This window comes from Thermobia domestica, chromosome 8, assembly GCF_964235325.1.
Source record: "Thermobia domestica chromosome 8, izTheDome1.hap1.1, whole genome shotgun sequence".
NCBI lineage: Eukaryota > Metazoa > Arthropoda > Insecta > Zygentoma > Lepismatidae > Thermobia > Thermobia domestica.
The window spans coordinates 266529530-266546652 of record NC_137461.1 but is presented as its reverse complement, the minus strand read 5'-3'; the positions used below and the strand labels follow the sequence as shown (position 1 = coordinate 266546652).

The 17123-nt window shown below is 33.7% G+C and overlaps 1 protein-coding gene across 1 annotated transcript in view; it reads left to right on the top strand.

The window, feature by feature from the left end:
• The window catches only part of LOC145692013 (inter-alpha-trypsin inhibitor heavy chain H4-like), a 226891-nt gene that overhangs the window by 112354 nt on the left and 97414 nt on the right, over nucleotides 1-17123 (top strand). The window contains exons 3-5 of the mRNA XM_081767311.1: nucleotides 2622-2741; nucleotides 6686-6824; nucleotides 15392-15506. Of these exons, the coding sequence (XP_081623437.1) occupies nucleotides 2622-2741; nucleotides 6686-6824; nucleotides 15392-15506 (374 nt within the window). The remainder of the gene's footprint in view (nucleotides 1-2621; nucleotides 2742-6685; nucleotides 6825-15391; nucleotides 15507-17123) is intronic.

The following is a 17123-nucleotide window of genomic DNA, read 5'->3' as shown; positions in this document are numbered from 1 at the left end:
CGTAGTAATGCCAGAATACTAATAGAGAATATTAGAAATAATCTATTCCTTTACTTTCTTCTGAAATTCAAGAAATTCAAGATACTAGATTGAGATCTGCGGGTAAGAGACAGACAACACGCACTAGGATTCGCGATGCTACCTACACTATAATGAAATGACTTCTCAAAAAAGTGAAAAATTGACATTTCTTGGCTTTTGCGCAAGGTAACTCATAAAAAGATTTGGTATTACTCGAGCAGACGATTCTACCAAATTTTGACACATTTCTTACATTTTCAGCTTAGGTTAAAGCTTTGTGTTTCTTTTGCAACAGCTCTTAATTCCAGATTGACTTCAGGAGGGCTCACTATAAGTACAGTGTGGAAGTATTGGGATAAAAAGTAGTGTATAAAACACGAACCACTTGTGCTAGGTGGCCACTAAAAGCACGAATGCTATCAAACCGAGTGAGAGCAGGGCGGCCGGAGCAGTAACGAGGGGGTGCGTTCGTAAAGAGCAGGCACGTCAGCGACGGGGGTATACGCATAAACAAGGATAATAGAAGAGTACACTTACATATACAATACTTTCACTGTCACTCAAAATTCATTTCAATATGCTGTGCGCTAACAGTAATTACTTATATTCACACTCTCATTGCTTCACAAAACATGTTTCATATTCTATTTTATCTATACATTTTGTATTTGGTGGAACCGTCTCCTCGAATGAACCCGAAGACTTTGTAAAAAGTAAACTATAAAACCATAAACTACATAGCCATGGGTTTTGGTTGCCAAAACAAGATAAATATGCATCGTTTATGAGATATTGAACTTGAGATTTCATTCTTGGAAATTTTCAGTTCTGGAGTTAGGCCACGTAGTATTCAAGTGTTCCAAGTTTTGCTTCGCATGCCTATACAACAAATGTTCCAAACTACAAATGTGAGGAAAGGTTCCAGCATGAACTCGGCATTCCTTCGTCCACACAATCAATGGAATCTCACGTGGTTTTGTGGATAGCGTACGCGCGTTTGGCATGGAAGACCTGGATTCGATTCCAGGTGGGAACTGAAGTAGTTCACACTCCATGTTAAGCTGTAGGTTCAACGTCTCATATAGCTGAATGGGGCGGTTAACTCAAATCTAACTTCATGTATACAATCTATTTACATCAAAAGTTTACTCTGTACACATTCATTATTATTCAAATTACATTGGACTCAAGTGAAAATGGTATGATATGCTGTGATTATAAGGTTTCGTTTTAGAAGAGGTCAATCTTATATCCGAAGAACTTAATACATATAAGACGTCTTCTTACTCGAGTAAAATGGTCATATACTTCAAACCAACAGTCGTGTTCACCAACTAAGAGATTCATCCCCTGTACTTAGAATATATGCTGTACGTAAGGGATAATTTCAGTCTAATTTTCAAAGTAAGTAAATTCTACATTATTATTACGAGGATAGTGTTTAATGGATAAAAATGTACAAAGATTAGAGCAGTGACGATCCCAGCTCTTATTTCCTGGGGCTAACAAGCTGGAACTCAAAATTTTTGGGCCACCTATAGCTTTGTATACCGAAAATAGTAGTTTTATAACACTTGTTCTACGTTACAGCAAAATGTGACTAGAAACATTCGAGGAATATCAGCTCCCACTGGGAGAGGGGGGATGCTCAGTCCGTAATAGCCACTCTATCGTCGTCCGTGGATGAGGCATAATGCCAAACGACTGATCTCATTAAGGTAAATAAAGTGATAAAAACTTGTGAAAATCCTCATGACTAATTTTCGAGGAAATGAACCTAAAATATGTAATATAGTTAATGAGATATAATTTCATTATGATACTATCTAGACGACAGTATGCAATATGGTTAATCTATATATATAAAAGAGAACGTACAAATCCTTTGTCCGCTCATCACGCTAATACGGCTGAACCAATTTCTTTTATTTTTGGGGGGTTATTAGGATTTGGACCCTAGATGGTTTTTATCATATCACTTTAATTTTCAATTACCAGTGTCTTGAGATAATTGACCATTCAGGTGTCCATTACGTACAAATCCTTTGTTAGTTCATCATAGGTATAAAAATAAACGTATGTATATGCAACCCGCATGACCGTGTCACTCGGCGGGTTAACATAAATGACAGGCGTTATAATGTTTTTTATCATATCACTTGAAAGCGAAAAAGTAAAAATTATCTAAGTAACAAAGTTTATTGCGTTCGGGGGTGACCGCAGCGAAGCGGGGCGGGTTAACATAAATGACAGGCGATATAATGTTAACATTTACTGCAATCTTCTATGGTTTTTATCATATCACTTGAAAGCGAAAAAGTAAAAATTATCTAAGTAACAAAGTTTATTGCGTTCCGGGGTGACCGCAGCGAAGCGGGGTGAACGCTGCTAGTGAGATATAAAACAAAATTATGATAACCATGCAAACTCTAAATACTGTCTGACTAATTTCTTGTGCCAAAATTGTTCTTACATAAATTGGTAAGTCAAATTGAGTTGACCAAAGCAAAATTTTTAAGAATAAATTCTCATGTAGAATTACAACTACCTCCTTAATTCTTGTATATTTCTTTAATCATTTATTTCTTTTATTCTTCTAGGCAATTAGGGGGCGAGAACGAGACATACGTTGGAAAAATAGCGGAAAAGTCGCAGGCCAAAGAAGAATACCAGAATGCAACAGAAAACGAGCAAACGGCAGTATTAGTGGAAGCACACCCGTAATTTTCATTTATTTATTTATTTATTTATTTCCTTTTCGTTCTAAAAGCACCTCCCGAGCCATGCTCCGGATGGTACTATATTCCTGTGCACTAGATATAGGGTAAATCAAAGTTTTATTATTGAATGTTCAATGATCCTAAAGATTTATTTTTAAGCTTACATTAGAATTATCCTCTTTATATAAAATAATAATAGTAATTGAACTATTTCATGGCATAAAAATGCCATTAGAAATATGTCAAACTTTGCCTAGAGATGTCCGGAATTAGTAGAACAAGAGACTCTTTCTTTATTTGAATATATTCATCGTATAACCTTTCACCAAATTGAAATCCCAAACAAGACGAGTAGAAATATGTGGGACTTTGCCTAGAGATGTCTGGAATTACTAAATTAAGAGCCATTTTCTCCATTTGAATATATTCTTCATATAAACTTTTACCAAACTGAAATCTCAAACAAGACGAGTAGAAATGTGTGGGACTTTGCCTAGAGATGCCCGGAATGCCTAAAACAAGAGACTCTTTCTTTATTTGAATACATTCATCATATAATGTTCACCAAATTGAAATCGCAAACAACACGAGTAGAAATATGTGGGAGTTTGCCTAGAGATGTCCGAAATTACTAAATCAAGAGCCTTTTTCTCCATTTGAATATATTCTTCGTATAAACTTTTACCAAACTGAAATCTCAAACAAGACGAGTAGAAATATGTGGGATTTCGCCTAGAGATGTCCGGAATTACTGAAACAAAAGAGTTTTTCTTCATTTGAATATATTCTTCATATAACCTTTCACCAAATTGAAATCCTAACCAAGGCGAGTAATTCTTAATTATAAAATCCAAAGTTTTTAGTTGTTTTTAGCGAAAGATATTTTGCAATCTAATTTTAAATTTTGAGTGAACTTGTCCCATTCATTGGCCACAAATGAAAGTACTAGACCCAGCTGCGAAGGATGAAAGGAAGTCTCCGTACGTTTACGGAGTGATTATTGAAAATTTGCTATAACATTCATAAGCTTAACATACTTTAATAACATGGTTTATATTCACCTTCTTTGTCCTGACTAATAGGAGGTAACATGTGCTGATTCTGGCTCAAATTTTAAAGTCATGCACCAAAAACATATCTACAAATGAATCAAGGAATAAGTTCGTGCCCGAGTTATTTATGTAATACACATAATCCAAAGAACTTTACGATATTTACTCATAAAGAAATCACGAATACATTACGTATATCTTAAAAAAAAATTACACTATAACAGCATACATACTACATTTACTTTTCTTCTATCTTATAATAACCTCATGAAAAGATGCTTATACCATCTTTAAAACACATCTCTCATCATCTACACAACTTAATAGCCTGCCTTTTTAAAAAATAATACAAAATTTACCATTTTTCTTTTGCTTGATTTTGAAAAGTGAAAACAGATAGTGAAATGCAACTTACCACAATTATAGGTAACTAGCAGCGTTCACCCCGCTTCGCTGCGGTCACCCCGGAACGCAATAAACTTTGTTACTTAGATAATTTTTACTTTTTCGCTTTCAAATTGCAGTAAATGTTAACATTATAGCGCCTGTCATTTATGTTAACCCGCCGAGTGACCCGCTTCGCTGCGGTCACCCCGGAACGCAATAAACTTTGTTACTTAGATAATTTTTACTTTTTCGCTTTCAAATTGCAGTAAATGTTAACATTATAGCGCCTGTCATTTATGTTAACCCGCCGAGTGACACGGTCATGCGGGTTGCATATAAATACGTTTATTTTTACCTATGATGAACTAATAACAAAGGATTTGTACGTATGGACACTTGAATGGTCAATTATCTCAAGACACTGGTAATTAAAAATTAAAGTGATATGATAAAAACCATCTAGGGTCCAAATCCTAATAATCCCCCAAAAATAAAAGAAATTGGTTCAGCCGTATTAGCGTGATGAGCTAACAAAGGATTTGTGCGTTCTCTTTTATAATATAGATGTTATTTTACAACAGGAAATAAGAACCTGAAGAATTTTCAGTGTTGCCATACATACATACAAATTACAGTGTTGCGAGAATAACATTTCCCCAAAAATCTAAGTTAAGGCAGCGGCTAGAGGAACGAACTCAACTGCATTTCATTACGTGTCATGTTTTGGTATCCAGTGAAATGCTTTTTAAATAACATTATTATTTAATTTCAATAATTGTATGTTAAGAAGATTTTGGTTATTACAAACTAAATACAACTATTATTTAAAAAAAAGTAGTTGTATTTATAGTAGGCACACTGTAATTAGATATACAATACCTTTGGTTCTATCTTATAATCACCGATGACAAGGTAACTTATCTTTTGAAAAACATCTCTTATCAGCTACACAAGTTAATGATGGTTTATTTACTTCCACATTATTTATTACATTATTTAACTAAGGCTTATATCATTCCCATGTCCCATAGAACTTTACGGCATTTAGTCATAAAGAACTTATATCTAAACGCTACACTATAACCACGTACACAGTACGTGGACTTCTATGTTCTAACGATCTCATGGCAAGATATTTATACCATCTTTCAAAACATATATCTTATCAGATACACACGTTAATGATGATTTATTTAATTTTACATTATTTAATTAATGCTTATATATATGTCCCATAGAGCTTTAGGATAACCATGAAGAACTTATATCTAAACGCTACACTATAACTACATACATACTATATAGACTTCTATCTTATAACAACGTGTTTATACCATCTTTAAAAATATATCTCTTATCAGCTACATAAGTTAATGACGGTTTCTATACTTCTATACTATATAACTAATTCTCAAAACTTCTAATTAGGTTCATTTTATTATAATATTCCTTTTGGTTAATCTAACAGACTTTTTATTCATTAAATGAGAGCTCTTAATATTCAACACTTCTCTTAATACTGTTCGCTTTTTTGTAACATCTTTCTCTATCAAGATTATTTATACAGCCTCTATTTGTTACATCGGTTTATTGTGCTTTAATTGATTTCCTTTTTTTTTAATTCGACAACTTCTTCTATAATTGTTCCTTTAACTTCATTCTTCATTTTACCAATTATTTTATTGTTTATTTGAGGTAATTTGTATTTATTATTTTGAGAATTATCGCTTGTATAGAAGTAATTATTTTTTTTCATATTTTGTTCATATATTTCTTTTGAATATAATAAATATAACTATCCATATCTGTATACCATATTTTTATTTTGTTTTATTATTTAGAGTGCATAGGTACTAAATTCTCAAAGTTTCTATAGTATTTATTATACGCAAGATTAATCTTAAGAGCATAAGGCGTTCCCCACACGTAAATTATCAATAGAACATTACATCGGTCTCCATTTCTTCCCAAGAAAGTTGGATTATGTAATCCCACGATTATCCCCATTCACGTCGTTACTGGTTGTAATACTAGTCTATTGAGTTACTATGATATTTAATACACTGAAAGGAAAAAAGCTGATACAAAGGGTGGAAATTTGGCAGGAATTTGAATCACATACAAGAATTTCTATACTAGGCTACATACAGACAGGTTGCTTAGCGAGGACCAATCTGTACAGTCGCAAGAAGACGGAAATTATGCATCCGTTGGCACATGTACGATACAAAAAAATCATAGTTATATACCGTCACAAGTATTGTCTATTTGTCTAGGAATCGTACACAGTTAAGAATATGTGTAACACTACACGGATTGCAGTTCTCCTGCCGTCTGTAACCAGAATCTACGCATAGTTTCTGACATATACAATCTTTTTCTTTTATCTCTGTGTACAAAAACATATTTACGTGATAGCTATTAGCCATTATGTAACCATAAAATCATGTTCTCTTACTTCTAGTATTAAATGACTTAAATATTCAATATTTCTCTCATTTTCAGTCGGAAGAATGACGGTTATTTTAAAGTAAAGCTATCGGTAGAACCTAATGCAGTTGTCATTCTAAATTTAACTTATGAAGAGGTTCTGAAACGCAAACGAGGATTTTATGAGTATGCCTTGAATATCAACACGGGATATGTAAGTAAATATAAAAGAAACAGATTGATTATAATAAGTTCTTGCACAAAATTTTGATTTTACAATTTTTATGAATCCTTAAATGTTATTATTCAGGGGATGGACAAAAATATGGAAACCACTGGTATAAAAGAGGAAGCAATTACAAACACGATTTGCGTCTGAATCGTAGGTGTCACTGTAATCATCGGTGCATCCTGTGAGTTTTGCTACTTTCTCAATCGAACAGATGGGTCAATTGCAGTCCAGTAAATGGTCTATTCAGATTATCGTGAATCATGTTTGAGCTGACAGAGATTCAAAGTGGGTAAATTGTGGGAACGCGTCTGGTGGGAGCTTCCGTGACGAAAATAACGAAAATGTTTGATCTATCAAGAGGCAAATTCTCGAAGATCATGATTGAGTAGAGTGTTCCGGAAAAATTCATCAGCGAAGCACCAGCGTTGAGTCAAGTATGTGTTGCGTGTCTAAGACAGACGCATATTGGGTAGGATTGTGACCAACCAGTAAATCGCCATGCCACAAATGGTCACAGCTGAGCTGAATACATTACCTACAAACCATGTTAGTGTTAAAAGAATCAAACGAGGACTCCACAAGCTGGGTATTTATGGCTGATCTGCAATTCCCAAATCACTCGTGACTGTTGATCATGCTGCTATATGGAGATAGAAATACAAAGCCCATAAAACTGGACAATGTAACAGTGGAAGAGTGTCTTTTGGTAGAGTGAGTCTTCCTTTACACGGTTCGCATCTGCTGGCCAAGTTAACGTGTTGAGAACTCCAAGCGTACGATACAGATTGTCTGTTAGCAAAAGTGTGGCAGGGCGATGGTTCAGCGATGATTTGGGCAGCCGTATATTGGTATTATTCCCGATCCATCATCATCTGCATGGAAATGTTACAACTAAGGTCTACGTAACCATTTTGACTCACCAGCTGCACCCCATAGTGCAAACCTCGCTCCGCGTTTCAAGATGACAGAGCTCTCTTTATACATCTCATATCGTCCAGGACTGATTTGATAAGCCCGAAGATGAAGTATCACATTCTGCCATGGCCTCCACATTTACCAGACCTAATATCATTGAGCCCTTGTGATCAGTTTTGGAGACCAAGATACGAGCCCATTACCCACCACCATTGTCTCTACACAACTTGCAACTGCTTTGGCAGAAGAATGATACAACATCTTTTGACAACCATTCACGACCAGTATTTCTCTCTTCGCCGTCGACTTCAGGCCGTTCTGTGTGCCAAGTTTGGTCCTACTCGCTATTAATAAAGATAATGTGTAATTTTTCAGGAGCTTCCATATTTTTGTCTATCCACTGTAGATTAAGCTTTAAAAATATTCCGTTGATCATTACAACTATGTTTCGTTATTTCTTCCAACAATCAATTTTAATCGTTAAATACAGCGTTATTGTTAAGTAATTGAACCAATCAGTTTCAATCATCGCATACTTTGTTATGGTACCACTCAATTTGAACAACCGGATATTTTGTTAAGCTATAACATCAGTAACTGCCAATTAGGGGATAGTTGATTAAGTTATTATAGCAGTTAATTTCGATCATACGGTATTTAATAAAGTAATCTGTTTAGTCAATTTCAACCATATGACATTATGTAATGTTACCACAATAGTCAACTCCAACTATCACTTACAATATTTTTGTAGGTTTTCGCATCAGTCACTTTCAACCTTCACGTATTCTGTAAGTCCTGCTTCAGTTAATTTCAGCCATTAGGTATTTTTTCTCAGCTTCCACATTGGTTAATTGTGGTCATGAGGTATTTTGTAAAATCCTTCCATCAGCCAATTACAACCAGGGATATTCTGTTAAAGATCTTGCCTTAGTTAATTTTAACCATGTAGTAGTTTGCAAAGCTGTCGCATTGATCAATTTCAATCACCAGATACTCTGTAAAATTCTCACCTCGGTCAATTTAAATCATCGTATAAATCAATTCAACCATCGAGTGTTCCGTCAAGATTTTCGTCAGTAAATTCCAATCATTAGGTATTCAATCATTTTTAAAGTCTGTCCATTAGCTTGTTTCAACCAGGAATATTGTGTTAATTTCTCGCATCAGTTAATTTTATCCATCGAATATCCTAATACTTTCTCGCCTTGCTCTCAATTTTAACCATGGGGTACTATCTGAAATTTTCACATCGGTCAATTTTAATAATAAGGTTTTCGTTAAGTCTAGTATGAGTAAATCTAAATCACCAAGTACCCTGATAAGTTCCTATATCACTGAATTCTCAACTATCGACTATTCTGTTAGTCCCTCCATGAATTAATTTTAATCACCGTGGTTTCTGTCAGGCTCCCGCATTGTTACTTTCAACCTATCAGATATTTTGTTAAGTTCGACTATAAATAAATTTTAACCACTGAGTATTCTGTTAAGTTCTAACAAAATTCAATTTCAACAGTTGGAATATTTGTTAAGTTCTTACATCAGTTAATTTCAACTATTAGATAATTGTTAAAGTACTGCCATTGGTCGATTTCAATCATTAGTCGGGTTCAATAAAGTTCTCATCTCACTCAATTGCAAAAGTCGTACATGACATAGTTTTCACCATCAACGCTGACACAGTTTTTGTTATTTTTAGTTTATTATTTATTTTTGTGTTAGGGAAGTAAATTCTGACAAATGAATTACTCCAACTTTAGAATATGCGTAGAAAACAAACACGACAAAAACATCATTGCTGGAGCATGATTTGGACATTTTTAGAAACGACCTTTGATCTCCAAAGAAAGTCCTGAAGTGTTCTACCAGTGAACAAGAAATGTTTAGAATGCTCTTATAACTTTTAATAGAAATTGCCCTAAAGAGGTTCAAAATTGTATCTAAGCTTCTGATATCTGCAATGTGTATAAGGACAGGAAAGGCTTTTAAATATTCTTAGGAAACTTTATACACATTATCATTTACACACTTAGAAGCCATTCCCACCCATATACTCCTTATACATATCAGAAGTTGAGGTACGTTTTGGACACTCTTAGGATAGCTCTTATTGTCCAATGTTAGGATCCAACTTAGATGTTTTTTGTTCGCTGACAAAACACTTCAGGACATTTTTGGAAATGTTAAACAATGCCCAAAAGTTGTTTCTAAATAAGGTACAAAAATATTTATTTTTGCAGCGTTATTAGTGGATTTAGAAAATACCTCGAAGCGTTGGTATTGCTCACATGGAAAAAGCATAAGAAGGCTACGGAGTAATAAAGAGTTAGGTCTTGTAAATCTTTTTAATGGTAAATTTGCAAACACATCCAATTACCTGGAAGCAACCAATGATACATTTTAGTAATATACTGTATATGATACTAGAAAAGAGACCAGTTGGGACATTGGCTAAGAAAAAACTATATCATGAGAGACGTGCTAGAAGGTATGGTGGCAGGAAAGAGAGGGAGAGGGCGAAGGAGACTACAAATGATAGTTGATATCAAAACAGAAAAATCATACGAAAGAATTGGCGGAAGACCGCTGAGCATAGAAGCTTCTCAGTTGCGACAAGTGGAATGCCAATAATACCAGAATACCTACAATGATGATAATATTCCAACTAGTTAGACCAACAATCACTGTCATCAATGACATTATTAAATGCCTAGAAAATTATGTTCCCAAATGACATTACATCAAATTGTTGCTTAAGCTGATTTACTTTATAACGCACAAAAAGTCCTGCATTCCTAACATAAATATCGCAAACCTCAAGTGAAATAGGGAAAACAGGAATAAATTATTTTCGTGTAGCAAAATATATTAGGAAACACTTCTGATCTTGACAACTGTAAGTTTCAGGAAAAACTCAATAAGCTGATTTCGTTCTAATAAACTGATACGTTAATGAAACTATGTTCCCGAAATATTAAATATATTTAATTAATGTTAAAAATAATAATTCCAACCTATTACTACTATCCACCGTATTTAAAGTATTCATCAAATAATCAGAGTAGAAGAAAGAGGATGAAATTGAAACTTGCTATATCTATTTGAATACATTTAGGTTTCTACGAAGTCTTCTAGCATGGATACAATTTCAGATACCTCTATAACATGAGGCTTTTGGGGCGAACTCACACACAAGCAGCAAGTTACATGAAATTACATTTGAGGTGATCGTTATCCAATACCAAACTTCTCTGTTTGCAAGTAGATGTTGTGACTATATGTAGCCTTAAAGTTAAAGTTCCTGCTTTCTTCCATTCTGGCCATCTGAGCCTCCAAGGCTTAATCACGATAACACTGTTAGGAAAATGATATAAATTATGCAGTTCCTTATTATTAAGCTTGCACCATTCCTCATTCTCATCCATCCTATGCCCGAATATTCGCCTTAGGATTTTATTTCCTAATACTTTCAGTTTGTGGCTTTCCCTTAAAGTAAGCGACGACACAAATTCCCTGCTTTGAGTCGACATTAGATTTCTTCGTGAATATAGTTTTACTCTGTTAATATTGAGTTTTAGATATACGAAAATATCTACTTTCTCAAAAATATTAATTAGTACTTTAACATATCCGAATTTGTAGTGTTATTGTCCCGACGAACTACCGTGTATTTAGTTTTCTCTGCATTTTCTTATAAAGCAATGTACCTGCAGGCATTTCTTTCCATTGTCCTCATATCACCCCCTATCAGATTTACATCATCAGCACACGACATAACCTACTGAGTAACATTTAATTCTAGACCCTGATTACTATCTTTGATTTTCCTTATATCGTATTTCAAAATACAATTGAATAATAAAGGCGACAGCGCACCTCTTGGTTTCGGGCAATTCTCGACATGAAAGTTTATGAACCAAGTATTTTTCTTACTCGGGCCTTAGTTTGAGATTTATTTAAGTACGTCTTAATTAAGCTAATGAGCTTTTTTCGGTATACCAGATTCAGTAAAAAATGTTATACAATGTTTCTCTCTTAACAGAGTCGCAGATCTTTCTGAAATCAATAAATAATTTATGTACAGGCCAAACGCAATCTTATTTGTTTCCGAGTATTTGGCGAATGGTAAGTATCTGGTCGATAGTTGATCAATTTTATCTGCGTATGGAGTCAATCAAGTTAACATAATGTTTGAGAGGATTTTATGCGATCAAGAGTTACTGAACTATGAGGCAATTGACATTTGGTGTAGTGTCAGGAACACGAATTCTCTTCGAACCTATTGGAAATTACGAAATGTATCAGAAGTAGTGTTGTAAAGGCCTGGAAAAAACTGAAATTATGGGTAAAAAAGAAAGCAGTTTTTTACGTTTTATCCCGACCTTCCAAAAAAAGGGGAAAATTGAGAAAAAAATCAAATTTTCGAATATTTTACTACATTATACTTTTAAAATGAAAACTATTTTATAGTTAAGATCATTGAGTAGTTATGTTTCTTGTACTAGAATGGGGAAATTTTGTGGCACCACTCCTTTAAAGTTAGCACCGTGATAGAATGGAATTATGGCTATAAAAGATACTAAAATATATTCATAGTTAGATTAATTAACATAGACGCATTTAAATTGTCTTAAGTAATCTTACAAAGTTACCGTTTTATGGCAAGGAAGTGTTAAAAAATCACGGCCAGAATCATTTTAGTTAATACCAGGATGTTAAAATCAAATATATATATATATATATATATATATATATATATATATATATATATATATATATATATATATATTAGGAGATACGCATCTTTCTTGTGTTGTGTAAAATTACCGGAAATTTTGAGCCCATTAAAAAAATCTTCTGTTCAGAAATATTGGCAAAACTCGGAAAGTATAATTTAAAAACTATTTTTTCGTCAGATGCTAATCTTATTTTCTGTAACGTGTCTGCAGCATATATACAATGTATTTCGCTAGCAGGTAATATACTTAAAGCAACAGTTTTAATTTTACTTTTTAGTTTTCTGATATCTGATAAAAATTCCTCTTTATTATTTGTACATTTTTCGAACCACTTCAAAAAGAGAGATGATCTTATTTATAAATACACACATACACGGCACAAGTGTGTAAATTTGAGCAGCGAGAAATATATTAAAGAATTTAACATGTAAAACTTCCGTTCCTTATTATGAAAAGACTAGCAGAATACCCGTTCTTCGCAAGGGGAGAATACGTTTCATTTTGGGTGTAAAGGGCACCAAAACTGTCACCAATGAACTTAGGGACCCCCAAAACTATGAATTCGACACTAGTATCAGTCATTTTCAAATACTTTTACATGTCACCCTTCCCCTTTAGGAATAGTAATAGGGGTTGAATTTGGATTTATATGTCATCGGAAATGTCACCGTTTATCTCAGTCACCCCGAAAACCATGGATTCGACACTAATATAAGCCATTTTCGATCATTTTTATACATTCACCCTTTCTCCGTCTCCCAAGTTGCGGCACTGAATATGGATTTAACCAGCATCGGAAATGTTAATGTTCACCTCAGCGACCGTGAAAACTATGCATTTGACACTAAATTGTTCATTTTAGAAGGTGATATTTATATATCTCCCCGCCCCCTAGCTCCGAGGTTGTATTTGGTTTTAAACGCCATCGGAAATGTCACTGCTCATCACAGCAACTCCAAAAACTATGGATTCGACACTAATATGGGTCATTCTCGATCATATATATATATATATATATATATATATATATATATATATATATATATATATATATATATATATATATATATATATATATATATATATATATATATCCCCTCTCCCCGCCGCAAGTCACGGGGTTGAATTTGGGTTTAAACGGCATTAAAAGTGTCATTGTTCATCTCAGTGACTATGGATTTGACAATAATATCTGTCATTTTCGATCATTTTTAATATATAATTCCCTTCCCCCTCCCTAAAGTCGGCGTTGAATTTTGATTTACACTGCATCGGAAATGTTACTGTTCATCTCAGCGGCCCTGAAAACTATGGATTCACATTAATATCAATCATGTTGCATCATTTTTATATATCTCCCCCCCCCCCCGAGTTTACGGGGATAAATTTGGATTTAAATTACATCGAAAGTGTCACTGTTCACCTCAGCGACCACGAAAACTATGGATCTGACACTAAGATGGGTAATTTTCAATATATGTCCGCACTTCTTTCCTCCAAGTTACACCTTCAAAGTGAAATGGCAAAATCCATCCCAGGTCCAAGTCTGGTAATTCAAAAGTTGTTAAGTTACAAGTATAGTCACTTTCATTTGTATATATATATATATATATATATATATATATATATATATATAATTTGTCGCACTAGAAAATAGGTATTTGTTTACATACAAAATTTTGTACATAAAGTTTATATTAACGTCTGTATTTAAATATTAAATAATAGTATTTATATGTCTTAGTGCATGAGCATTAGTGAAATTTGCCTTCTGCTCTTTCTTTTAAGGATTTGGTTAATATTAACAAACTTTCACCAGATCAAAGAGCACATTAAGACTCAGTTTCATTCAAGAGCCCTATTTGTTGCAACAGAAACGCTTCATGATGGTATATATATATATATATATGCAATTGTGGAAGTTCTGTAATCAATGCACAACCAGGAGTAGTCGACTAAAAGACAAATAAAGGAAATGAGTACAGACTATTAATTTTCATGAATAATTACAACAGTTTTATTTTCGAATGCTTCTTTTATACATATATATTCACAATATTGAAATTTCACACGTTCAAAAACAAAACGGTTCCATTACTAGTAAAACTAACCTAATACAAAGATTTTTGTTATTTCCCCAATTTTTCAAATTTTCCGGAAAGAAACCGGAAAAACTGTTTTTTACCAGCAGGTTCAAAATTTCCGGAAATTTTACAACACTAATCAGAACACAACTGAACATTCTTACAGCCAACTAACACCAGGGGAAATCAATAAATGTTTCTGTTGTTTAAAAACTGGGCCAATAAGCATATGTTCTTTAAAAATATTTTCAGAATAAATTGTTGACAAGGAGTTAGGATATCGCTATCTCATGACTCAGTACATTGTCTGTCTCTAAAGATATACAAATATAAAATTGTACGTACCACAATATTTCGTGTACTCTCAATGAACTTAAAGCAAACATCGAGAACACTATCTACAACACCACTGTGAAAGATCACCAGACAGACTCAACCAAAGTAGTATACATGTGCCTAGAACGAATTGAAATTAATGGGTGCCTCTTTCAGTACATGAAAGCCATATTTACGTGTGACCCAACATGGGTTATACCTCGGGCCGGCTAATTTTCTTAATTGTTTTTTCTCCACACTTCATTTCTCGAAAAAGTTCAAAAAGAAAAACCACGATATCTAAGTGCTATATCTTGGCTATATCCTTTGACATTGTAGTAAATACTTTTAATTCTGTTTTGATCTATTTTTGCGGTGTTCCTTACATTTTATTCCACAAGACAATTTGCAATCAAGATCTCAAGTTTTGTAGCGTTTACAGTAAATGTAATACAATTTTAAAAGCTTCATAAATATATGTTCTCTTTTGTAGCCTGCAGATGAAGTAACAGTAACTGTGGGGATACGAGATGTAACAGCAATATCTGTTATTAAGACACCAGAAATGAAGCCAAGTTTTATTGAAAGCGACAACGATCAGCTTGGAAGTAAGTGTTCCAGAACTTAGTAACTTATGATTATAACTTGTGCCTTGTTACTCACATATTAACCACTGTAACATCAAGGCTGTGTAAAACGGACTCGGACACTCAGAAACGTTATTATAATTTTCACATTAACTACCACACACACGTCTTGAAATCCGATGTATCTGGCCAGAGATTTTACGAAAATTTGACCAGGTCTTTCCATTTTTATTGAAAGAACCTATGCTCAGGAAACGTAAAAAGTGCCCAAGACGATGGGTACATTTCTAATTTAACTTTTTATACTAATTTGTAAAAGCTGAATCCACTGGAAGTATTTATAAACACACCTGTTCATGGAGTCACCCTATATAAGTACGACGGCTATTTTTTAAGTAAGTTCCAATTGTCAATAGAAACAAAACTAGTAAAGGTAATGCAATACATTGTCAATAGAAAAAAACTAGTAAAGATAATGTAATACATTGTCAATAGAAACAAAACTAGTAAAGATAATGCAATACATCGTCAATAGAAAAAAACTAGTAAAGATAATGCAATACATTGTCAATAGAAAAAACTAGTAAAGATAATGCAATACATTGTCAATAGAAACAAAACTAGTAAAGATAATGCAGTACATTGTCAATAGAAAAAACTAGTAAAGATAATGCAATACATTCTCAATAGAAACAAAACTAGTAAAGATAATGCAATACATTGTCAATAGAAACAAAATTAGTAAAGATAATGCAATACATTGTCAATAGAAACAACACTAGTAAAGATAATACAATACATTGTCAATAGAAACAACACTAGTAAAGATAATACAATACATTGTCAATAGAAACCAAATTAGTAAAGATAATGCAATACATTTTTGGTTATCTCTTCTGTACACAAAAGCTACTTTTCTACATAGTTAAAACGTTTGTTCAAACATTTATAATAGCATTCGACAAATTTTTGTATACCCACGTCGTAAAAATCGCCCGCCTGTGAGCGAAGCCAATCTTCAACTGTTGTTTCCACTGCGGCTATTGGCTATGTTTGTTATTTCTGTCGAAATATGCACGCGCGCCGTCTCCTAGCATGCCTTGGGCATGGGATAACATCAATTACGGTCGTAGCGTCAATGTTGTATTGATCAGTTTGGGTAATCGAAATGCCCACCTTCATTCTGAAGCTAAAACTTAAGAGTTACTAAGATATTTTGGATGAAAGGTATTAGACCACCACCTGAAGCAGTTTCTCGCCGTTCAGAGGTTTGACACGGATGAAGAAGTGGAAACAACAGGTAAAGATTGGTTTCAGTCATAGGTGGATGATTTCTGCGACGTGGGAGTACAAAAACTTGTCGAATGATGTAATAAATGTTTAAACAAACTTTGTAACTACGTAGAAGACTACCTTAATGTAAACTCATGTCCAAAATTATCTTCGTGTGTCTATAAATATGTTGTTGTAGGAATATAATTTGATATTGAACGAATTTGCGCGGTATTTCTTATAACGTTAGTATGAGTATAATCGGCAAAGACATGTATGTGGAAAATTTCATGTCAAAAGAGCAGGAAATAAGAACAATAAAACGAAAATAAAACTTTCTTGTCCATTTAGCAACATTTTGTTTTA